The 25,699-nt window shown below is 39.3% G+C and overlaps 1 protein-coding gene across 1 annotated transcript in view; it reads left to right on the top strand.

Annotated features, from left to right (window-relative positions):
• The window catches only part of LOC120737561 (FERM and PDZ domain-containing protein 4-like), a 63,276-nt gene that overhangs the window by 15,342 nt on the left and 22,235 nt on the right, over positions 1 to 25,699 (top strand). The window contains exons 2-5 of the mRNA XM_040038348.1: positions 12,855 to 12,977; positions 21,634 to 21,785; positions 22,996 to 23,098; positions 24,644 to 24,689. Of these exons, the coding sequence (XP_039894282.1) occupies positions 12,855 to 12,977; positions 21,634 to 21,785; positions 22,996 to 23,098; positions 24,644 to 24,689 (424 nt within the window). The remainder of the gene's footprint in view (positions 1 to 12,854; positions 12,978 to 21,633; positions 21,786 to 22,995; positions 23,099 to 24,643; positions 24,690 to 25,699) is intronic.

Genomic DNA, 25,699 nt, shown 5'->3' on the forward strand with positions numbered 1-25,699 from the left:
GTCCTCGCTTTGACTAAAGCTGCAAAGACGCAGAAAAGATAAAGAATGAGCAAACAAATAGCCGTGAAGCCCTTAAAAATAGTTTACCCAATGTGGCATTTGTTGAGGCTGCTGTCACGCTGTCTGAGGTGATACCCGTGGCCTGCTTTCCAGCACAAGCTTCATTGTTAAATGAGGCTGCAGTGCCCCGAGGTTTCACCGGGCCGGACAGCTGTGATTGATGCAGCTGACTGTGTACATATTGACATAACCCTGACATCTCTGTCTGCTTATACAACGTGTATGTGCATCGACTTGAACGGCGAGCATTCACATTCTGTAGGCGCCGTGGAATAAGACGGGAGCTGTCCCTGGTCCTGAAGTTGTCTGAGTGGCAAGCCTGAATAGGAGCAGCTCCCCCGCCTGCCTGCTTTGATGTCTTTGTAAGGAGTAGCATTTTTATGGCGAGCTATTAATTGATTCCATCATCACAGGCTGTTGGCATGTTTCCACATCAGTGAGACTAATGAGGGTTTGTAACGAGCCCGGTTTCATCTCCGAAGGACAGAATGATGCGAATCAAACTGATAACTGCAAGTAAAGTTCAGCATTTATTATGATCGGCGGGGACAATTTGTTTGCAGAGGGATGGCTTTATTGTGCACCACTGCGGCACGGCATGGCGCCCGAAATGCAATGGTCACCCGCAACCATAAAACAGCAGAAGAGCAGTGACTCACTGCTTCGGCAGTTAGTGCCGCTAGGCTACAGACCGAGCAGCTTGGTTGGCTGACGGGGAAATACAAATGATTGTATCTGGTCGTTTAGAGTCATGGCAGCCCGAGAGGACATGGTCAAAACGAAATAAATCACCTTATTGTTAGAGAAAAAAAACATTTTGATAAATGGCTTTAACACCAGCCTCTTCCAGTCCACTGAAAATTGCTGCAGATTATTTTTCAGTGATTTATGTAGCTCTGGTGTTGTTGCTCACAAACAGCAAAACAGTCATATTATAGCTTATTTGTTTGTGTAACTGCAAATTGTGACAGCAGCTTCCTGCTCCAGACACTGGTATGAAAGGTAGTAGCAACCAACGTGTAAAGGTGACAGGTCTAGGCCAGGTTGGGCTGTTTTAAGCGAGATGCACAAAAACATGGTCAGGCTACAGTTTATCTGGGGATAGATGATAGGTCTGATTGGGAGGTTGTGATGTTGGATGGTTGTAAAGTTGCTGGTTGTTGGTTGGAAGGTAAGCAGGGATCATCTGGGTGTATTAATTCATTAACCGTGGAGTTGATGAGTCAATAAAATACTTCTTCCTGCATTCATTGAATTTGCATATGTGTAATTCTATGAGTTTCCAAAGCCTTTGCTGCAAATTAGCAACTTTGTGAAACTCTTGCAGTGTTTTGTGTGTCTGTGTGCTTTGTATTTTTTTTTTTTTATTCTGTTATGCTTGTTTAAGCAAACTCTGAAAGATACTGGGGGAGCTTACTGAATGGAGATTTAATATTCAACGGCTCACACAAAAAGAAGGCGTTTGTGTGCGCACGTGTGTGGAAAATGCGCTGAGAGCCGAAGCATGTCGTGTTCAGATAGTAAAGCTGTATAAAGTGAGAGCACTTCTAGGGCAACTTTTAACAGCGTTCATCAATGTTTCATTTATGAACAGCGGGAAGACCGAATAAGTAGGAGAGATGGGGGAAAAGGCAGCAAATGGAATGAGAGAGGAGAGGGGGGTGAGGACGGCGCGGGAGGACATTCAGGAGCTGGAGTTATCTGGTTAGGACCCGAGACTGTGCAAACTCAGAGTTTTAATGAGTACAATCAGGAAGAGGGAGAAGCCATATTAGCAAGCCAATTAAGAAATTTCAACTGACAGATCGATGCCAGATCAATGGACGCTCCTGTTTTACTGACAGTAGTGCAAATCCAGTTAATTTAGATGAGATGTTAACTTGACTGCAGTGTGCAAAGCGTGACTGCAGCTAACGATTATTTTGATAGTGGTCTAATCTGCCTAATTTTTCTTCGATTAGTCGATTGGTCAACTATTATTTCAATAACTCTCATCTCCGCTTCCTGTGGGCAAACTTCCTGTTCTAGGCTCCAGCCTGCCCACCTGTGAATATCACCCTGTTACCTCATCCCACACCAAATGAAAATAATGAAACAAGTCAAAATATTAGGTAATACGGTTCAGTTCATGAATCCAAGATTGCAGTGGACATGCTCTGGAGTGAGGCTTGCTCTTATTTTTTGGATGATGTTCCCAGCAGCTGGTAGCCATGGTAAAGATGCTCTCTGTCATGACTTCAGCCCTTTGAGAGGTTCATGAGCAGGTCAAACTCATCTATACGCCCTTTATTAACACTAGTAAAACAGAACAAAAAAAATTAGAGAAGACTGTTACTAATCAACTACCTAATGTTAAGTGGCAGAGGTTTACTATTCAGAATAAACACTAATATTAATGCGAGGAAAACAACACCTAGGAAGCAGTGTAGCTACTCCTCTTTAATGGGTGTAACGGACATCACAGCTCCAGAGTGCCGGCATTTAAATACTCATGCACTGCAGCAGTGCTGTCGTGGAAGGAAAGCTTCACCTTACACAGTCTGCATTTAACTTTGTTTGTTTTGTGAGAAATGCTTTTAACAGTTTTTCAAATCTTCATTTCCATATTTTTCCATTCTTCTGTTTTGTCGTTCTCGCTACACTCTGCTTCGTTAGTAGCAGAGTGTAGCGAGAGTGCAGTCTTGGTAGACCATATAGGCATTGCTGCCACCATAACTTCCTGTAGTGTATTGCAGTTACAAAAACACATTTACGTGACGTGACGACAATAAAATTCCACATCGACGAATGCGGAATTTTATGAGATGATGTGTTTGCAGCCCTCGTGCAAACACATCATCTTTGATGAGACTGGCAGCTCTCACCAGACTTACACTGTATATTGTGCAATAGCATCTTAGATCAGGAAGCCACTCAATCCTCATATGCTCCTATGTTGAAATACACACTTTCTAAATTCAAGTTACATGGTTACTGCCTGATTGCCATCTCTGTAGTTATTTCATCTGTTTAGAACAAAAGTATGGGGGGTGAATTTCATGACAACTACCTCATTTAAATGGTTTAAGGCTTAAAAGTAGGCCTAACTAATGGAACAACAAGTGGGAGCAGAAACAGGGAGTGATTACTCACAGCTAATTCAAATCACTGACCTGGACCTTTTTCTGTGTTTATGCCTGCTAATTCTACAAACAGACCATCCAAGAAGCGAGAGAAATTCTACCATTTTATTGGTATAGTATGTTGCTTAGTACTAATTAGCAGGTATCTATGTCTCTGAGATGTAATCATACACTGTATTGATTCACCGTACTAACCTAGCTTGCTAACATTAACTGATAACTTGGCATGCCACTGTCTTATCCAAATATGGTCACTTCTGGCTGTGTGCTCTTCTGTTGCTGTAAGCCCATCTGCTTCGATGCTTGACATGTTATACATTTAGAGATGCTCTTCTGCATACACTGGCTGTGATGAGTGTTTGTTTGAGTTGCTGTTCATTAACAGTTGAACAGTTTGATTAATGCTGATTGACATTAAAAACAGACAGATCAACCAAAATGAGCACCGATACACAGCTTATACAGTGGCTTGCAAAAGTATTCGGCCCCCTTGAACTTTTCCACATTTTGTCACATTACAGCCACAAACATGAATCAATTTTATTGGAATTCCACGTGAAAGACCAACACAAAGTGGTGAACACGTGAGAAGTGGAACGAAAATCATACATGATTCCAAACATTTTTTTACAAATAAATAACTGCAAAGTGGGGTGTGCGTAATTATTCAGCCCCCTGAGTCAATACTTTGTAGAACCACCTTTTGCTGCAGTTACAGCTGCCAGTCTTTTAGGGTCTGTCTCTACCAGCTTTGCACATCTAGCGACTGAAATCCTTGCCCATTCTTCTTTGCAACAGCTCCAGCTCAGTCAGATTAGATGGACAGCGTTTGTGAACAGCAGTTTTCAGATCTTGCCACAGATTCTTGATTGGATTTAGATCTGGACTTTGACTGGGCCATTCTAACACATGGATATGTTTTGTTTTAAACCATTCCATTGTTGCCCTGGCTTTATGTTTAGGGTCGTTGTCCTGCTGGAAGGTGAACCTCCGCCCCAGTCTCAAGTCTTTTGCAGACTCCAAGAGGTTTTCTTCCAAGATTGCCCTGTATTTGGCTCCATCCATCTTCCCATCAACTCTGACCAGCTTCCCTGTCCCTGCTGAAGAGAAGCACCCCCAAAGCATGATGCTGGCACCCCCATATTTGACAGTGGGGTTGGTGTGTTCAGAGTGATGAGCTGTAGAACTCTGCAGGTCGTCCAGAGTCACCATGGGCCTCTTGGCTGCATTTCTGATCAGCGCTCTCCTTGTTCGGCCTGTGAGTTTAGGTGGACGGCCTTGTCTTGGTAGGTTTACAGTTGTGCCATACTCCTTCCATTTCTGAATGATCGCTTGAACAGTGCTCCGTGGGATGTTCAAGGCTTGGGAAATCTTTTTGTAGCCTAAGCCTGCTTTAAATTTCTCAATAACTTTATCCCTGACCTGTCTGGTGTGTTCTTTGGACTTCATGGTGTTGTTGCTCCCAATATTCTCTTAGACAACCTCTGAGGCCGTCACAGAGCAGCTGTATTTCTACTGATATTAGATTACACACAGGTGCACTCTATTTAGTCTATAGCACTCATCAGGCAATGTCTATGGGCAACTGACTGCACTCAGACCAAAGGGGGCTGAATAATTATGCACACCCCACTTTGCAGTTATTTATTTGTAAAAGATGTTTGGAATCATGTATGATTTTCGTTCCACTTCTCACGTGTATACTTTTGCAAGCCACTGTATGTGAATACATATAGTAATGTAGCTGCGATGGTTAAAAGTTGCCTTTTGATAGACTTTACTGAGCCAAAGGATGATTTAAGATGATGATATTATGATACGTCTCTGTTTGCAATTTTTCTAAGTGATGCTGTCACGTTCCGATTTCCCAGGCATCCATCACACAATCTGACACGCTCCAAAATTTATAGCACAACACGGCACAGATTGTGACCAAGATTTTATTACACGGTGCTCGCTTGCACAGTGTAAAACGCAACGAACCCACAAGCTGTTATCACAGTCTGTATGGGATTTAAGTCTGCTTCCCGCACTCCTCTTTATTTCTGAAACTTTAAACCAGAAGAAAGACAGCCAGCCTTCATCCCGTGCTTTTCTGCGGGACCTCTAAACCAGAGCCAGGGTGTTGTTAATGGAGCCTCCTGCTGAGTTAAAAGAAGGTGTTCTCGAAACATGCACACCGTTACTTCAGGCTAATTGTGAAGTTTTTGCAAAGGAGCCTTTGCATGTTTGGTAGTGCGAAATCACAGCAAGTAAAAATACATTCTCTTTGCATACCATCTCAAGTCCATTCAGGTGAAATACCTATGATCAGATTTTTTCCTGAATCACTTTAATAATTCTCTGTCTATGAAAGATAGATTGTGACGAACAATTTTTATTGAAGACTCGACTGGCATGTTATAACGTGAGGGAACTGAAGATGAAGGGAACTCACAAAGCTCCTCCCGACCACTTCACCTACACATCCTTGTATTCTGAGACGCATCCTGCTCAGCTTGTAAAAGAAAGAAAACAAGTCTCCCACAGAAGTGTGCTTGATCTGAAATTACCCTAGTTGTTCTGTAGAGTGTAAAGTGGTGGGAATTGGCAAGGCCACTCAAGATGGGGGAGGTGGATTTTACCCTACTGACTGCAGTAAGTATTGTTATAATGTAGGCTAAAGCATTTTGGGAGAGCTTTGCCTTTGTGCAGTTTCATTCAGTCTGCCTAAAGATCTTGAGGGGATTTGAAAATGTAATATCTCCCCTTGTGGTTGTGCGTGTTGTGTGTCTATAGTCTATTCAAAAAAGGGAGGTCAAATAAAATTATTTTCACTCCATGCAGTAATAAGTAGACAGGCCACTGGCAGAGACGGTCCTTCAAATGGCCTCATTCTTGAGGCTGGATCATTGAAATGTTACAGCATCTTGTTTGAATCATAATTCTGCTGATTCGAAGTCAGAGCTGAAACTGTGTGTCAGTAAAGGCCAATGCAGAAATGGCTCAGTGACTCAGACCCTTCTTTGTACCCCATTTTCCTTCAAAGAGTGTCACATAGAGACCGATAATGTCAGGGTTTAGTGGTCCAAAGCAGACATATAAGGTAAGAGCGAATAGCAGAGAACCCGCTTAGACACGGCACATAAGCATAACGTAATTGAGAATCGAAGAGAACAAAAAAGAAAAGAAAATCACAGTATGGCTGATCTCTGATCTTAAAGTAATGCCTTTAAATGTCTTACGATTCTGTGGACTTAGCTGGTCTTAGCTGTTTCTCTTCATATAATCTCAGACTGCCTTCAGGATGTTAAGATCAGAGCTGTGTGGGGGCCATACCATCTGTTGTAGAATTTCTTGTTCTTTTTGTCGCTGAAATGGTTTTTTATGACTGATTGTTTGGGGTTGCTGTCATGATGCTGGATGAATTTGATGCTGACCAGAGAGCTCTGTCATAGCATTGCTTGATGGATAAGAATCAAAACCTTTGAAGCGTCTAAAACTTTGACACAATATTGAATGTCATAAATTTCTTAGACTAGCCCAACTCTAACCCCAAGCCTAAGCCTTCAGTTTTAGGTTACCACTATCACAGATTCCAATAGTCAATAATCATTCATTTTATTTTCTATTTTCATCGCTATTTTCTAGTGATTTTTGATTTGCACGATATTATACGAACTCTTCAACAATCATACTGGAGAAAAAAAAAAAGAAGCATTTTAATCCAATCTGATAGACTACTGTATATAAGGCATACGTGCTGTCTGACCCTTAAGGATTATTTTACTGGACAGTAACAGCCCAAATAATCGCTGCAGGACATAAGAAATGAAACATTTGTTAAGCACAGTGTTTGGGGCTGTGCGTTATTGCTGACTGGAGCATGTGGCGGAGGATCAAAGTCCGTGCCAGCTGGCTCGACCGTTTTCCGTGGGGGTTTGACATATGATACAGCAAAAATCAATCTGACCAACCGCAGTCTTTGTTACTTTGCAAGCACAGACATTTATTCACCATGTGTGCAAATATATACAGGTGTAATAAGGTCCCACAAACTGATAATGTGCCTTTGTATATGTACGAGGATATAGACTGAGTCTAATAAATCACTCTTTGTTCTTAGTGTTTAAAACAGGCTAATGTAAAGACTGAGAGGATCGATATCTTTAATGAGAGTCAATGAAAGGCCGGCCATAACAAATCACTGGCAGCAGAGATTAACTACAGGAAGAAAGCAAGGGGATTCTAATGCACTCAAAAATACCACCATAATCATGTGTCGATTACTTAATGCCAAATTACAAACAACTAATTAAGAAATATTCTATGTAAAGTCCTTTTAAGTACAGAAGAGTGGGGGCACTTTTAATTTTTTTTTAATTTTTTCGTAACTCACAGATGACGTGAACTATATTAGTCATCTTTTGATAAAAGTAACATATATATTTACTAACAGCACAAGTTATTAGAACAAAAATACAATGTTCATTTTAGCAAGAGTGTTAAAATTTAAACTGAATGATATATTAATATATATCAATATGTAGGCTGATGTTTTTAATACATAAAAAACACACTGTTTTATTTTCATTTTCAGTGTTATTTTAAATGTAAATGTATTCTTTTATTTTCTAATAGTAAAATATGTTATCAGTAGAGTAAAAGGTAGCTGTAATTCTATACAGTAGAACTCCTGCTAAATATGGCATTCATGTTATCTAGCTAGCAACACTTCATGTGTTATCATGGGTTGTTCATGTTAGTTTTTAACAGATTACCTTGAGATAAAACTGATGTAAGTTAAAACTCACAGTCATCTAAACGTTGGGCAGCAGATGAAAAATATTGTTTGCCTCTGTTAAAATCTGTAGGTTTTGTCTTTCTAGTGTTTTGTTTAACAGGCAACTAACTTTATAATTTGCCTTAAACTTTACTGATGTTATAAAATTCAGGAGCTTAATATGTAACAAAAAAAAAGTTGTTATTTTTAGCATCAAAAGTGGGTTAACCTTCTTGGTAAAATATTTATTTAAGATAAATTGGTTAAATTTGTCACCAAATGTGATATTCATAATCTCCCACATGATGGATTTCAAAAACCTTTGTAGGTAACATTTTTCATTGGGTGTTGAAAAAGTCAAAACTTTAAAAAAAAATTAAAAAAAAGCTCATGGTTATCAGAAAAGCTAAATGCATTCAGACAGCTAATATTTTTTTCCATTTTGATGTAAATACAAAATTTAGAAAGTGATACATTTCTGAAGAGATTCTCAAATGGAATATCTAGAAAACATGCTAATTGTAGCATTTAGCTCTAGCCTAGCATAAAGGTGGTCCATTTATAAACATTTTACTCAACCTAAAATGATTTAATCAATAAAATATTGTTACAGTTTAATACAATTTTAATCCATGCTTAATGGTCTTATCGTGATAAAGTCTGAAAGTTATCTTTTTACTCAGTTGTGGCTAACACTCTTTCGCTAAATACAGTTTTTGCCTGTACACATTTTTGAAAGACTGAGAAAGACTTTGATGGAGTTTGTAAAACGACTTTGAGGAGTGGTGTGAATGACTGAGAGAAATCAATCCCTTGGATAAAGTTTTGGAGAGAAACACGAGTTGATCAATTTAAAAGAAAAGACACCTTTTTGAAGTCAATACACTGTCCTTTTCAGCAAAGGCAAACCTATGAACAAAGGACCCTGCTGTCTCTTTTGAATGCATATTGGATTGGCCGCAGGTTGAAGTAAAACTCTTCAAAGGAGGAAACAGGGATGAGTGGGGGCTTGTGTACACAAACTAAGCTTTACCACTTCAATTAGACAGAGGTACGGTGTGGTTTCAGGGTTCATTTTTATGCAAGTTTGTACGTTTCTCCACAGACGTTATTTAGTAAGAAATACCTTCTATTTCGGAAATATTAAGAATTATTGAGAGAAGCAATAAAGAAGACTGAATCATCTGTAGGGATAGAAAACATTTCAGTGCAGTTAATAATAAAAATGTTATCTTAAACATGCTGCTGTAACACTTGTGATGCCGAACAAAGTTACGAATGGTAATTTATTGATTGAACATAGAATTAAAGGGTTATAATTTTCCATTTTGAAAAATTATTTTGACAGATTTTGATACAGAGCAGTAATGGTCCAGGTGTTACCCAGGCTGGACTGAATAAGATTGCTGGCTTTATTTTCCATGTTAGAGTTTGGTTATAAACCTAAATGTCTACAAAACTGTCTGATATACAGTAACTATGAAGATTTTTTTATATTATACAGATATATGGTCCTTAATTTTAGTAACTCTGGCTTTACCTTTCCCAGCAAGTTGACATTTTTCATCTTTGAAGGATCTGAAAGACTCATTTAGCAGCAGTTGACAGTACGTATAATCCCACTCGGACGCCTCCTTAGTGATTGTTTTATTTTCATTTTTACCCCCAGGTTAATTGTAGGTGCTAAGAACTGCTTGGTTAGCTATACAACGGTTCTTTTGGGTTAGAGTTTCCCTTTCATGGCATTAAGAATACGTGTTAAAAAATACCCAAATACCCAAGGGTCATTTATAACTGTCCATGTTGTCCATACGTACAAAATTAGTTGTAAAGTAACAGTGTAAAATGTAAGTTACTGTAACAGTTACTGAAAAGGTGTCACTAGTGTTGACAAAATTTCAATATTAGGAGGAGTAGAAGGGACAAAAGCTATCCAAACCCACCTAACCCTGTATAAAAAAGCAATTGTCCCCTTTGTGATTAATCAAATTTTTTGGGGAAGCAAAGTTCAATTTCACCAGCTACACTCAGGCCCTGTTGAATGAAAGAGAAATAAGCTAAAGGATCTCAAAAAGCAACACATCAAGCGACTATCTAAAGAAACAGCTGAGAAACAAAGTCACTGACATCGATCAGTCTGGAAAGGTTTATGAAAAGTAAACAAACAATAAAATTGGACTATCAAATTACAGACTTAAATCTGAATGAGACGCTTTAGCATGACTTCAAACAGGCTGTTCATGATTTAAAAAAAAAAAAAAGAAGCTCCAGTGTGGTTGAATTAAAACAATACTTCAAAGAAAAGGGAGCCAAAATTCCTCCACGGTGATGTAAAAGACTCATTGCCAGTTAGAGCAAACACCTGATTGCAGTTCCTCCTGCCAAGCACAGCAGAACCAGTTTTTACGTTTAGAGAGCAATTACTTTTTCACACAGGCCCGAGTAGGCTTGGATTAAATGAATGAAATCAGCATTAAGAAACTGCATTTTGTATATACTCAGGTTATCTTTGACAAATATTAAAAATATGTTTGATATGACATATCAAAACTACAAGGAATAAGAAATGGGGCAAGTACTCATTCACATTATGTATGTTTGACATGTTTAATACAACAGGACAGATAATACAGAAATGATAGTAGTGGGTTTTTTTTTTACACATTTCACTTTTAGTAAAGCTAATGCTGCTTTTGAGCCATTAAAACTCCTCATGCACCCCCTTAAGTCTTGGCTGTACTTTGGCCACTGTGTATTACCAGAGGTTTGACACTAAGTAATCAAATTACAATTGCTTAATCATTATCTTTTGAGGGGTTGCATGCTAGCATTGTCATTCTAAGCACATTTAACTTCTTATGCTAACACTAGCATTTATTTTATAACTCGCTCACCTTTTCAGTTTTATTGTACGACATTCCTGTCTACTTAGGGAAAGTTCTTGTTTTTTTTCCCCTTTTCTGCAAAAAGACCAAAAGTGGCAAGTAAAGCAGCGATGGCGTCCAGGTGAACTTTCAGTTTCCTCTTCCTGCTTCCTGCCGTGTGACTCCAGCTCTCAGCTGGAGCAGCATTTCCATACACGCGGTGCTGGTCTCCCAAAATCCTCTTACTCCCCCCCTCCACACACACACACACACACACACATCCTCACATAGTTATACACAGCTGAACACGCTCACACACAGAAACACTCATGCTCACACTTGGAGACACACACAGCGTGGATTTGTTTTCTCTGTGATGAGAGGGATTATGGGATAAAGGAGACGAGGCCACAGCAGTTTAGTTCAGGTTGGACCAAAGCTGCTCTCAGCAGCAGCAGCACCAGCAGCAGCAGCACAAAGACAAATAGATGAATGTCTGGCTGCACACTGGAGATCTGCACAGCCGTTAACGCCACGGCCAGTGTGTCTTCTGGGTGCAAGAGCTTCTGATTGGGATTCTAAAGTGGAGAGTGGATATGTTTTTCTTCCAGATGACTGAAGATCAGCAGAAACAGAAGCATCTAAGCGTAATCCGTGGAAGGAAACCGAATAGAGAGGAGTGGAACTCAAAAGCCGGAAAGTGTTGAAATGGATCTGTTGCTTCTAAGGATAATTCCAAAATCAGCTGTTCATCTTTTTAAGCTCTGCAAAATGCAAAATATTTGTCTGGAGACAGCTGAAACATCCCTTTTAGACTTTATTTAAGGCCATCATACACTTTGAGTCAAAGGACAGTTTTCTGTTTCATATACAGCACGCTATGATATGACTGACTGATGTATTCAACCCATCAAGAGCACAATATGGGAATGGATTGGCTGGATTCGTACGGCGATGATGTCCTCATCTAGTATGCAATTTCACCTGCTTTAAAAATGTGTGTCAGATGGTGACTGAACAGCTTGCCTTAGTCACTTTTGAGAAAAGCAAGAGCGGGAACATTAAATGTGCAGAAAGCACTGGAGAATCAGCTGTTCGATCAAATACAAGTCTGCATTTTGCCACTGAAATGCCGCTAAGACTAATTCTTACCGTAGCTATGCATCAACTTGCTCCGGCAGGCATAAACTTCTCCTGGTTTGTGGCAGAGGGAGTAGTCTAAACAAAATAAATCAAACAGTAAAGATGAGCACATGCAGATGCTGCACATTATTTCCGTGGAGAGTTAGGGGATGGGTGCTTAATGATCTGTGTGCGATTAGTCACTGTAGCATGTGAGACTTACTGTAAATTTTTATGAGTCACTAGGATGATACATCCAGTTCTCATCATTTTCTTTTCTGGTATAATACCCACTGAGGTGCCACAGTGGCTCTTCTCCCATCTCTTCCCCTTTGACTCCGTGGACTCCCACCCTCCTGAAACCCATAATGGCATTGTTAGCTTAATCTGCAATAAGAGAATCAGCTGTCACATCAGTGTGTTCCCTCACCGTGTGCGTACCGTTCTGCTGAGCGACCACCATGGAGCCGCTCGTGCGTGCAGCCATCGATTGCCTATCTGCGGAGTCGATGAGCTGTTATTTGACTGCGGTCGATTGCACTAAGCAGTGCGATCTCACACCGGGAGACAAGAAGTCTTACTAATTGGAATGAGCAAAAATCAAACTAGAGGTGCACAAAGTGTTTCTGAGAGTTTATTTTGAATATACTAGTTTTATTTAAATGCTGTATGATGATCGCATTTTCCAAATGGAGTAAAATCTGGGTAAAACTGTTACACTGTAGTCTTGAAATCCAGTAATGCTATCCATCTTACCAGGTTTTCACTGTCTCGATTAAAGATGACGGTCGCTGTTTGTCTTTATTACCCAAAACAAAAGGCCAATCGATACTTAATCGAACAGTTATTTTTAGTCTGGAATACATTATTTGCTTTAATTGTCTCTTAAAATGTGCTTGCTTTTCCTTTGCTCCATTTCTTTAGCCATAAGAACAAAACATCAGGCTGGCCGCCTCCTGGCCCAGGCTCCTGGGGAGGACTGCAGGGGCCCCCATACAGTTGGGACAGCATGAACAGTGCCAGGGAGGGACGGGAATGCCTCACCAAGTATGTATGATGATAAGCACTGGCATGCATGTGTTTAAATGTGTGGTGTCATTCTGTTTATGCACAGTTATGCACTCATGCAATAATTGTGCATAAATTATTGCATGAGTGCATCACATGTGGATGCATCATGGAAAAACTACAGTATATGAACCATAAGTGTGAAAAAAGTCATGTTCAGTGAAGTCTAAATGTTTAAGGTTTTTGCAGTGCAATTATCTTTATATGGCTAATTTCTTTGATGACTTACAATGTGGTTAATGTGATTAGGTTAACAGATAATTCTATGTTGGCCATAGGTGTGAATGTGAATCTGACCTGTCCTGGGTGTACCCCGCCTCTCGCCCTATGGCAGTTGGGATAGGTTTAATTGAATAAGTGGAAATGGATGGATAGGCCTAGAATGTTGTGAAATGGGAATAATACATGAAACTAGCAGCCTTTGTGATGGAGACCAAACTAGTACTAGGCTAGTTTGGTAGTGCTGATATACAACATCACAATGTAACAGTTTTAGAGTAGTTTACCAAGAGTTGTGAACAGAATCATTAATATAAAAAAACATCCCAATTGTGAGAAAAAAAGACTAGTATGTGGAATTTATAGTACAGGGTGGGCCATTTATATGGATACACCGTAATAAAATGGGAATGGTTGGTGATATTAAAGTCCTTTTTGTGGCACATTAGTATATGTGAGGGGGCAAACTCCTCAAGATGGGTGGTGACCATGGTGGCCATTTAGAAGTCGGCCATCTTGGATACAACTTTTGTTTTTTCAATAGGAAGAGGGCCATGTGACACATCAAACTTATTGATAATGTCACAAGAAAAACAATGGTGTGCTTCAATGTAACTTTATTCTTTCATGAGTTATTTACAAGTTACTGACCACTTAAAAAAGTGTTCAATGTGCTGCCCATTGTGTTGGATTGTCAATGCAACCCTCTTCTCCCACTCTTCACACACTGATAGCAACACCGCAGGAGAAATGCCAGCACAGGCATCCAGTATCCATAGTTTCAGGTGCTGCAAATCTCGTATCTTCACACCATAGACGATTGCCTTCAGATGACCTCAAAGATAAAAGTCTAAGGGGGGCAGATCGGGAGACCTTGGGCGCCATTCAACTTGCCCACGACGACCAATCCACTTTCCAGGAAACTGTTCATCTAGGAATGCTCGGACCTGGCACCCATAATGTGGTGGTGCACCATCTTGCTGGAATAAATCAGGGAACATGCCAGCTTCAGTGCAGAAAGAGGGAAACACATCATCATGTAGCAATTTCAAATATCCAGTGGCCTTGAGGTTTCCATTGATGAAGAATGGACCCACTATCGTTGTACCCCATATACCACACCAAACCATCACTTTTGTTGTTCCAACAGTCTTGGAGGGATCCATCCAATGTGGGTTAGTGTCAGACCAATAGCGGTGGTTTTGTTTGTTAACTTCACCATTCACATAAAAGTTTGCCTCATCACTGAATAAAATCTTCTGCGTGAACTGAGGGTCCTGTTCCAATTTTTGTTTTGCCCATTCTGCAAATTATGTGCGCCGATCTGGGTCATCCTCGTTGAGATGCTGCAGTAGCTGGAGTTTGTAAGGGTGCCATTTGTGAGTAGCTAATATCCGCCGAAGGGATGTTCGACTAATGCCACTCTCCAGTGACATGCGGCGAGTGCTACGCTGTGGGCTCTTGCTGAATGAAGCTAGGACAGCCACTGATGTTTCTTCATTAGTGACAGGTTTCTTGCATTCACATTTTGGCAAATCCAACACTGAACCAGTTTCATGAAACTAAGCAAGCAGTTTGCTGACTGTAGCATGGGAGATGGGTGGTCTCATAGGGTGTCTTGCATTGAAATCTGCTGCAATGACCCGGTTACTGCGTTCACCAGATATCAACACAATTTCAATCCGCTCCTCACGTGTTAACCTCTTCGACATGTCAATGGCTGTGAACAAAGAGAAACTTGTAAATAACTCATGAAAGAATAAAGTTACGTTGAAACCAAGCACACTATTGTTTTTCTTGTGACATTATCAATAAGTTTGATGTGTCACATGGCCCTCTTCCTATTGAAAAAACAAAAGTTGTATCCAAGATGGCCGACTTCTGAATGGCCACCATGGTTACCACCCATCTTGAGGAGTTTGCCCCCTCACATATACCAATGTGCCACAAACAGGACTTTAATATCACCAACCATTCCCATTTTATTACGGTGTATCCATATAAATGGCCCATCCTGTATATATAAACCATTAGCGTTAACTCGTTAATGGAAATTTGCCGCGTTAATGCGGTTATGGCGTTAACGTCATTTTAACGAGATTAACACTGGCAGCACTAATATATATATGAACAGTTATATATTTAAATAGCTGTCAAAAAGGAATATAAACAACAGTGGAAATGCAGTATGCATGAAGCAGTGTAACAGTCCCAAAGCAGTGGGGTGGGCATTGTTTCAGCGGCCTACAAAAGTAGCCATTGTTTGAGGTAATTTGCATTCCATCAGTGCATATGCAGGCTGTTGTCTCTGCAAATTTGTCATGCAGGAAGACACCTCCTGCCATAAGGACATGCTCAACTCACTGGCAGCGAGGTGCTGGCATAAAGAACACTATGCACATGCTCAGCTGCGTGTAGAGTCTGTGGGATTCTGTTAAGATTTCTGATTTCTCTATTAACATGAGACGAGTCCCTTCGGTCTCACAGACCTAGAGACCGGTCTCTGTAACCATCTTTTAACCTCCATTCACTAGGGAAGAATGTATATTTTCCCAACTGGCTAGGGACTGGTTACTGGAGGTTGGTGCCTGTCACTGGCTGAAATTGGTGGTAAAACGGTGCTTGTGTAGAAGATGTTATCTGCAAATACTTGTCAACTATTCAGTGAATGATAAAAAGTGTGAAGCAAAGCAGAAACAGAAAACACAAGTCTTTCTTCATAGTAAAACTGTGCCTTATTACTGCTGCCAACACATTTCAAAAGGCCCAGCTTTTACTTTTAAGGTGAACAGTCTCTGTTTGTTGTTTGCATCATACCCTTCACAAATTTACCACTGGTAAGCTAGCAGTTGGCAAGTGTTTGAAGATAGCTTGGCGACTTCACAGGCAACCGTGGCAATACATTTTTCCATAGCAACCTGTAGTTCTAGTTTAACAATCAATTTAATCAATGGTTATTATGAATCTTTGGCTCTCTTCTACAGTGTGTCTTATATACTGTCATCTTCCCATCACCCCAGACAGCAGACCTGAGCCTGGTTCTATCAGAGGTTCCTTCCTGTTAAAAGGGAGTTCTTCCTTCCCACTGTCACCAAGTTATTGATCAAAGGGGGGTTGTTTGATTTTTGGGGTTTCCTCTGTATTATTTTTGGGTCTTTACTTTCCAGCATAAAGTGCCTCGAGATGACTGCTGTTGACTGCTGTGATTTGACACTATATAAATAAAAATGAATTGATTTGAACTGATAGTTGCCGTGGAATCACTGACTTGTCTCTAGGCCTGTCTTACGAGGGCTTTAGTTTTCAGGATTTTGAAAACTTAGATTATTACAGTTGTTGCCCAAGAACCATTAAATACTATAATATATAAATAGCAAGCTAAACTATTTCTTAATTACATTTCAGTGATTATATATACTGTTTTTAATCAAATCTTGCCCATCACACTGGCCTTTTGCCCTTTCCTTGATTCATTTATAGTATGAGGCATTGGAAGTAAATTGGAAGTAAGTAAAAAGCTCGCCACAAACTTTGCTTTCATGAAGCACAGCCTGTCAAGAGAAGAGAAGAGCCATGGCTTGCTCTGAGATGAGCTGCCAAGTTGCAGATATACCCATCACTCACCCATCCCTGCTGTCCTTTCCTTTGCGTTTCCCCAAAACAATTATAAATAATGTCAAAAATCCAAATAACAAATGAGTTTGTCTCTATTAGCCAGTATATACTTGCCATATTTTTGAACTGGTTTTGCGATAGTGTGTGTTTTACAACCATAGCATTTTCTATTAACTTCTACTATTAATCTGCTTTCTTTGGACAAGAGGTTTCTTGGTTTTTAGTAATCAATAAGTCATATGTCCAATGACTCGATCCTAATCATTTAAACAGAACAGAAAAACTGAATCAATAATTTCACATGTCTTTATAGCAACATACACCTTTAAACTGTGTGGAACCTGATAGTCAATACTACGTTAGCTGGGTCTGTTAAGCCTGTTATATAACTCTAATATGCTCTGCTTTGTTCTTGACTGTATTACATTTTTTTGCCCAGTTGTTGGGTATCTATTGAAATTATCTGATGAAAGATGACTCTATTGTTTAAATGCACTCACTTAAATCTGCGCTTGAAAGGAAGAGAGCCAACCATTACTTCCAGGAATCGTGTTTTGTTTTTTAATAAACTTCGTAAATTTTTTTATTTTTTATTTTTGCTCAATCGTTCAGTTATTTCTCTAGCATCTATTACCATGTGTCACACTAGGCTGAGGCCTAGTGGTAGAAACCTCAGTAATGGCTACCGCCCCAGTAAGGAAAGAACCTGGAATTTCAGAAACATTACCAGGATCTGACCTTTTGTTTCCAGCTTTCCCTTGACCCCGTGATGCCCTCGTCTTTCCTTCTGCGGGATTAAATCCCACCGATCCTGACGGGGAATATGAACCGGCATTGCAGATTGGAACATGCTCTTTCACGGACAGATTTACTCTGAGATTTCTGTGCCTAATGTACAATAGAGATCAATGTGATAATGGGCTAGGGAATGAGAATGTGGAATAAATGGCATAAAAGAAGTGGGGCAGAGATTCAGATTGATTGGTCAGAGATGAAGGTATACTGTGGATGCTTGGAACGTGTTTCATCCTCTGAGCAGATTTAGGCAAAGCTGTAGATATACTATAATAAATAGATATATTTCACTGGTTCCTAAATAAAAGTCTCAAACCACCTGAGACAGTAAAAGAAATTATTTTTGTGAGTATTCATATAGTTGCACATAAATGTCAGTATACACGAGGCAGAAATTTCATATGATCTACTGTATGGATTGTAGGCACTGAACAATGGGATGGATGCTGGCCAGGCAACAATAGACACCCTGTACTGGACTTTATGTGCAGACAGGAAGCAGCAGCTGCCAAGGGAGCCTTTTAAGCTGCAAAAGAGAAAGGAAGCTAGGATAGAGACAGAGAGAATGAGTTAACCCCACTGAAAGTGTGTATCAGCTCTTAATTAACAGGCAGTCTGTATTCTCAGTGTCTCAGCTGAGACAGACGTCTGAGGTTCAGCGGGCAAGAAGTAATTTAATACAGTACATTTACATTTTAGTGGTGCTTTCACCCCGAGTGCAATGACTTGCAATAAGACAAAGAAAATGGCGATGTGAAAAATTTAATATTAACCTATATTTAATAGAGGTGACCGCATATAGCCGCCAACAGCAGAGAACTATTGATTCACAGCAAGAAGATCTGGCTGCTGCAGGGTGTTTCTATTTGCATGTTCTCGTGCTTCCACTGGATTCCTCTCCAAGCGCCAAAACATGCACTAAAGCCCTTCTTAGAAGTAGTGTTGGTCCTGGGGGGCACGTGGCTGCTGACTGCTGCTAAACACACAGGGCAAGTTTCTTAATAATTTTTCTTTTTTTTCTGGTTGTTTCCATTTTCAAGCTTTTTGGAGAGAATTAAATCCTTTTATTTCACAGTAAATGTGAGAAAGGAGTAAGGGTATGACTAAGTACTCACTTCCAGTACTGAAAAACTAAACCTAATGGCCACATTTTTGTATAACTCATTTGTTGGGATTTTCTTATGGCTTAAAATCCAGGGTGTTTCTGCCTAATTAACTCATTGAACTGGACCGCTCCATTGAGATTGTGTTGTTGGCATATTTTAAGAGCATTTTTAATAGAATTATCCAGTGAAAAACATGCTTTATATGTGGAGCAGACAGTCTAAGAAGTTTGTATGCTAGTTTTGGTGAGTAAAAGCTAGTATTTTATTATCTTCCTAGCAAATGTTTTGATGTTAAATACCCATTGGCCTGCTGCCTTTTCTAGATGTCTTGGCACGGTTGAAAGATCCCAAAATAGAAGCTGAACTGACATCGGTTCAATTTGTTCCTTTAATATCTCCTGGATGTCATTGTTAGCAATAGAAAGCTAACATGCACTGTGTTAAAGAAATTTTTATGCTATCTCATTACTGATTGGAATCGCTTACAGATGCTATAATTATAAAAGTCACGCAACAGATGAAATTTACATTTACAAAAAATATAAATAGCTTAAAAGTGTGTTTTTGTAATGCTAGTCTGTGTATGTGTGGTCACAACCATCTACTAACCACATTAGTTATTGTTGCTTCAAAATAAAACAAAGAAAGATACATTTGATCCCTTCTTTGCAACACTTATATTTCCTTACTTCCAAACAGTTTTCCACCTCAGTTATCTCTTGAGCTGTATCCGTGTGTCCCTGTTGCTTATGTTAGTTTGAAACTGGTGTTTCCCACTCCTCAGAAGGATTCAGGAAGGCTTAGGTCATCTATGAAAGAAATCTGCCAACTGTTCTTATCCTGAACAGCCTGCAGACTTTTATACAGCTTCAAAAGACAAATTGCCTCCAGACTGCAAATCTGAGCGAGTAAGTGAACAGAAGACCTGTACTCTCTTCTATAAGTGGCTTTTAAGCATAAAATGTTTGAAACCTGAGCCAGAGCACTGATTTATGACCAGCTGACTGCACAGCTCATATCATTCATTCCAAGTTTAAGGATCTCTGTCTCAGCTAAAATGATTTCTTCTGTACAACTGAAATTTAGTGATTGAATTCTAATGTGCATTTAGTCATATTTCTCCTAGAAAACCTTCTTTATCCTGCGGGACAGATTTGATCCCTGTAATAGTCATTGTGCCCATTATGTCATCGAGAAGAGAAACTATTTGGCAACTTATTTTATGTCACTCGTCATAAGTAGGTCAGCAAATTGTCTGAACTGAAAGTGAATTAAAGCCAAAGTTAAAGGAAAGGCGTCCTTTATTTTTTTTTTTTGCCTTTTTAAATAGTGTAATTAAATTTGAGATATTGAAAATTATATTATACAAAATGATATTTCTAAGCTTGTGTTTTTTGTGGGGTAGATTTACATAATCCCATCCAATCTTTTTACACCCAAACAACAAACGGTAACCTTCCTTTATTTACTCAATATAATTGCAAAGCAGGCAGCTTCGTGGGTAGCAGAACAATTTCCCCATCGCTTTTTTTTACATGGAATTTCTAATAATGCTGAACATAGAATTAACTGGAGTCTCTTGAATAAATGCTCTATTCTATTATCTCATGCAATGACCAAGGGCAGCTCTAGAATTTTTCCATAGGGTGCCTGGATGGAGGCCACTAAAAATATTGGGGTGGCACACCAAAAACAGAATTTCCAGTTTTATTATGTTGTTGTCAAATATAGGTTACTTGAAAAATATGTCAAGAAAGAGAGAAAGAAAAAATATATGCCTAGTTGATTTCCTGCTATTAATATAAATTCATATCACTGAGAAAAGTACATATGAAAACCAAATAAGATTTTGAAACCCATAATAATCTATTTTGATTGATTGATTGATTGATTGATTGATTGATTGATTGAAGGTCCCAACCATGCTTTAATGATTCTCAGCAGAGCTGACCAGAAGAAGCCAAAGATTCACTCTCTGAGAATGGAGTAAATGTTAAGAACAAACAAGCTTTTCTGCAACCTGATACGGATCAAATAACTATAAATAACATGGCAAACAAATGCTATGAATCACTTAGATCAGTAGTGCTTTCAGTGGAAATAAGACTTTTGAAGCTTCAAACAGCACACAGAGACCTTCGTGTGTTTCAAAACCAACTATTTAGTGGTTTTGGTATAGTCTTGCCGGGGGGGGGGGGCAAATATTGGGGGATGGCCAGTGCCCCCTCCAGCCCCACCCTGGTGGCGCCCCTGGCACTGACCATGGCTTCTAACTGTTAGAAAATTTAGAAGTAATGTTTATTATGTCATAATAGCACTTAGTGCTAAAATACAGTACCCATGAGCCTTGACTCAATTGAATTTTTTGCTTCTCAGCCTTTAAATCAGGCTGAAAACCAGCCAGCAGCTGTATGTCTGCTATAATTCAGTTTAGTTCACTTTTATTTACTGTATATAGCACCAAATCACAACAACTGTCACCTCAAGGTGCTTTAAATGGTAAGGTAAGAGAGAGAAAACTCCAACAATCAGACCATAGCGTCTTCCTTTAAGATAAAATTTCAGTTTTTAGGGCGCTTTTTAACTTTTGCACCATGCAGACATATACCAAGTTTCAGTAAATAGCTCTTTGAAAATACTTTTGTAGATATAAAAATAGTATTTTATGTCTGTCAAACTGCGTTGCTTTTGACATGTTTATAGATTAAACTGAAGAAATGGGAACGAATTGGGAAATGGGAATAGTGAGTTGGAAAGTCCAAAGAAAAACTCTGAAAGACCTTCAGAAAGCCTGGAGAACTATTGCTCAAGATCACTTGCACAGTACTATACATCAATCAGAAAACTGTTTATTAGTGTTGGAATTGTACTTGAATTTCCTTCTGCTCTGTATTTTCTAGCCAAGTATCGCAGAGCAGCTCCCTGGAGGAGGTCCACCTAGATGGGGTCCCTCCTGCCCCTCGTCTGGTGGAGATGAGACGGGACCCTGTCCTGGGCTTCGGCTTTGTGGCAGGCAGTGAGAAACCGGTGGTAGTCCGCTCTGTTACACCAGGTGGGTGTCAAGATTGGCTTAAACTAACAATCTTTAAAATGAATACTTTTATTTATTCATTTGGGCAACTGTTATAATTTTATTTAGTTGCAAACTAACTGTACACTTGCCTACCCCTAACACAGTAGTCAGTGATACACCTCTACTATACAAGTACAGCTTTATTCCGTGTGGGAGTTTTGACTCTCTCTCACTTTTTCGGCATGCCTGTCAAATAATCAGAGACAATACGATATGTCTTTTTATTTTGGAATATTTGAGTCAGTTTTGATTGGATTTTACCACTTGTCTCAGCTTAAAGTGGTCTAAATAATTGATTTAATATTATAATAAATAAGAATATAAAAATAAAATCACAATAAAGCATTTAGAGCAACAAAAACTTCATTCCCAGTGCAAAGTCAGAAGTCCAGTGATGGAAAGGCAGGAGAGTAGTCCTCAGAGTCACTACTTACTGAAAGCAAATCTACCTCTGCTAAGATTTGATAAGAAAGCCAATAATATAACTTAGAAACAAAGTAGGAAAATGAGCCCTCCAGCTAAGCTAGTGTAGTCGTCTGAGAGTGTGCAGATTGACTTATTTTGTTAGTTCTTTCTCCCCATCTGATTGGTTCTGATCAGCACATCAAATAGCTGCTGCTGAAGGAAACCGTGCGCTCTGTTGGGCTGTGTTTGCCTCAAGTAAGCAGCCACAGGCAAGAAAAAGCATGAACACAAATTCATGTTTGGAAGTCTATTTTCCACTAAAACTTTGATTTGACTGGCAGGTTGCCACATTGCTGCCAAACAAACAGTTCACAAACCTTTATTAAGTGTCAGCTCCATTGGCTGCACGGACGCAGACAGTGATTAGGCATCTCAATAATCAATCAGTGCTGAATCCTAAGCAGACAATTGAACTGATGAATATTCTATTTACAATGGTTGGCCAAGGAAGGAAACGCATGTACTAGCAGAGAGTAGATTAATGCTTACACCTATTACACGTGTCTAGACGAGCACAAACAACAAAGTATTTGCAAATTAGCTGCATATTTCGCATCTGCAAAAATCACACACACACTCATTCGCCTTGTCAATTTAGCTGTAATTACTCTTGATTTTATTTGCAGGTAATCTTTGGCTGGCTAGACGACATCTGTCTGCCTGCTGCTTTCATGGAGCGCTTTGATCAGCTGTTGCTTGTTTGCATGTGTTTGTATATTGGTAGGTGGTCCATCAGAGGGGAAGCTGCTGCCAGGTGATGAGATCATCATGATAAACGACGAACCCGTCAGTTCGGCTCCTAGAGAACGAGTCATCGATCTCGTCAGGTAGATACAAAATCCAGATTGGTGAAAAATAACATTTAGAGAACACTTTCCCCCCTGACACTTTATCCACTGCTGCTTTCCCTTGCTTTTTCTGATTGGCCGCCCCTCTTAAATGACAAGTCTGAACAGCCAGTGGGTGGGGCTGTTGAGCCCAAAGTTAGAGCGGTTTTCATTGGATGACTTCTCTATTTGACATCACACAGATACACAAGTAGAAAATACTGTCTGAAACCAGTGTTTAGAGTAGACTGGGATGACTTTTTGCGATGTGGGACTTGCTGTTTGAAAAATTGCTCATGTTTTTTGAATAATTTATATGAGCATCAACCAGGGTAACAGTGTATATAGTCTCACCAGCCACTTTGTACAGAAAATAGCTCCAAAAAAGATTAAATATCCAGTGAGCCACAGTTCTGTAGCTCACTGGATATGGCCAGCTGCTTTGAGCTGACAGAGGACGGTACTCCAGCTCTGGAACTAAAACCATGTTGAACTTGAAGCAGATGGGCTACGCAGCAGAAGACAACCGGCCCCGAGTGTCGCTAAGATAAACTGAAATCTGTACTGGGTGCAATGTGTCTGAATTGCTCAGCCATATGCTGGATTGTGTCTCGGCAATGACCCATTGGACCCACTGCCTGTTGCCACTGGTCATTGGTTAACCACCAGTTCGGAAAAACCAGTCACAAAGTCAGATCATCTCAAACTGGTATCTGATAACAAGTTAATTAAACTCAAATGGCCTCCACAGTCACCAAATTTCAATCCAGTGTATAGATGGAGGTATGGATGTGCAGTCAACAAATGTGCAGTTTTATGTCAATATGTACATAGACAGATAGATAGATCACATTGTTGGATAAAGTGAGTACAGTATGGGAGAATTTATACTGCAGACATGTGACAGAGTCACACAGAGTAGCGTAACATAATGTCACATTGAGCAACAATCTGTGCACTAGATTGCCCAAAAAAAATAATTGAAACAAAAAGATAAATAAGCTCCAGGTAAAGTGTTTAGGGTCCCTTTAAATGGCAGGTTGAAAAAACTAAAAAGTTAATTACAAAAACACAACAACATTGGTGAAACGAAAGTCATTATCATTCATTTGCTTTTAAAATTATGAAGTTTCTTTCCAAGTGTTAGCGATGCTTTCCACTCGCCTGCTCAGTAGTTAGTTAACTCAGTTCTGCTTGTCACCCCAACATATTCTGAATAAATAACAAGAAAAATGAGAATCCTTTTGCTCTTTCATTGAAAACAGTGCGCAACGAAACAAATCGTGTTTCACTTCACAGGAAGTACAACCCCCTTTTTTTGTAATTAAATGGGGAAAGTAATGAGTGCCTGTGTGCTTTTGGTTTTAACTGTGTCTGTTGTAAGCAGTGTTTGCCCGAGGCGTTCAATTCCATTTCACCCAGGCTAATCAAGATCCTGTTGTTTATTTGCCGTTATTGTTGAGTGGAATCATTGGGTTTTTGTTGGTGTTTATTTCTTTTTTCATGATTTTGATGACTTTACGGTTTTCTGTCTTCTTGTTCCAGGAGCTGCAAAGAATCCATCATGTTGACTGTTGTCCAACCTTATCCTGTGAGTAGATCTCGCAATATATACAGATACATTTGTCAAAATGTGTTGGGATGATTTATAAATCTAGAAAAATGTTCTTTTTTTGGTGACACATACACAAACCACTTTTTCCATCCATTCGTATTTTAAAAATGTGTTACTTTATCATGTGTTAAATTTTTTTATTGTTTTCATATATATATATATATATATATATATATATATATATATATATATATATATACTATATATATATATATATACATATATACACTGTATATGTAATAGTAGAACATGAAATGTGGTTTCTGCATTTTATTTTTGAAGGACTTTTTGTTTACTTTGTTCAACCAAATAAAAAAAACATTTAAAATCACACAAGACATCCTTCTGCAGGCCTCTAAAACTCACCTGCGTTTAAACAATAAGGTGATAGTGATATACAATATTTTTATTGCTGACAACAAATTACATAAAGAGACCAAAATCAACAGTGAAACAACAACACAGTGAAACCAGCTCCTGTATATAATTATAAACACCCATTACAGTATGATTATGAGTAATTTAAGTGCTACTTTAGTGTGTTCCTGATTCAGATGTGTTGTTGCTATGCAAAACAACGCAATGTTGGATGGTACCGGGAGAGAAGATTGGCTGTTATTGGCTCTTTTCCCCATGAAGGTCTCTCTGCTGCCCACTGTGTGTGTGCAGAGCCAAATTAAGAGAGCCATTCTATTTCTTATTCATCCAATTTTACCAAAATTGGCTACAATTCAGCCAAGGGCATAGAAGAGGGTGTTCAGAAGATAGTCTTCAATTAATTGGAATGAATGCAGAAAAATGCCTAAAATGGGCAATACTGTGCAAAAGTCTTGAGCCACCCATCATTTCTTTTGATGCAGGGTCATTCTGTCTCAAATCAACCAAACCTTCTGTCTCTAATGTGCATACAAATTTCATGGTAGAAAATCTTTATACTTTTTACGATATTTTTGAAGAATGGTCCGGTAACACACTTTCAGGATTTT

This window comes from Simochromis diagramma, unplaced genomic scaffold (assembly GCF_900408965.1).
Source record: "Simochromis diagramma unplaced genomic scaffold, fSimDia1.1 OVJJ01000413.1, whole genome shotgun sequence".
In the NCBI taxonomy this organism is placed as follows: Eukaryota; Metazoa; Chordata; class Actinopteri; order Cichliformes; family Cichlidae; genus Simochromis; species Simochromis diagramma.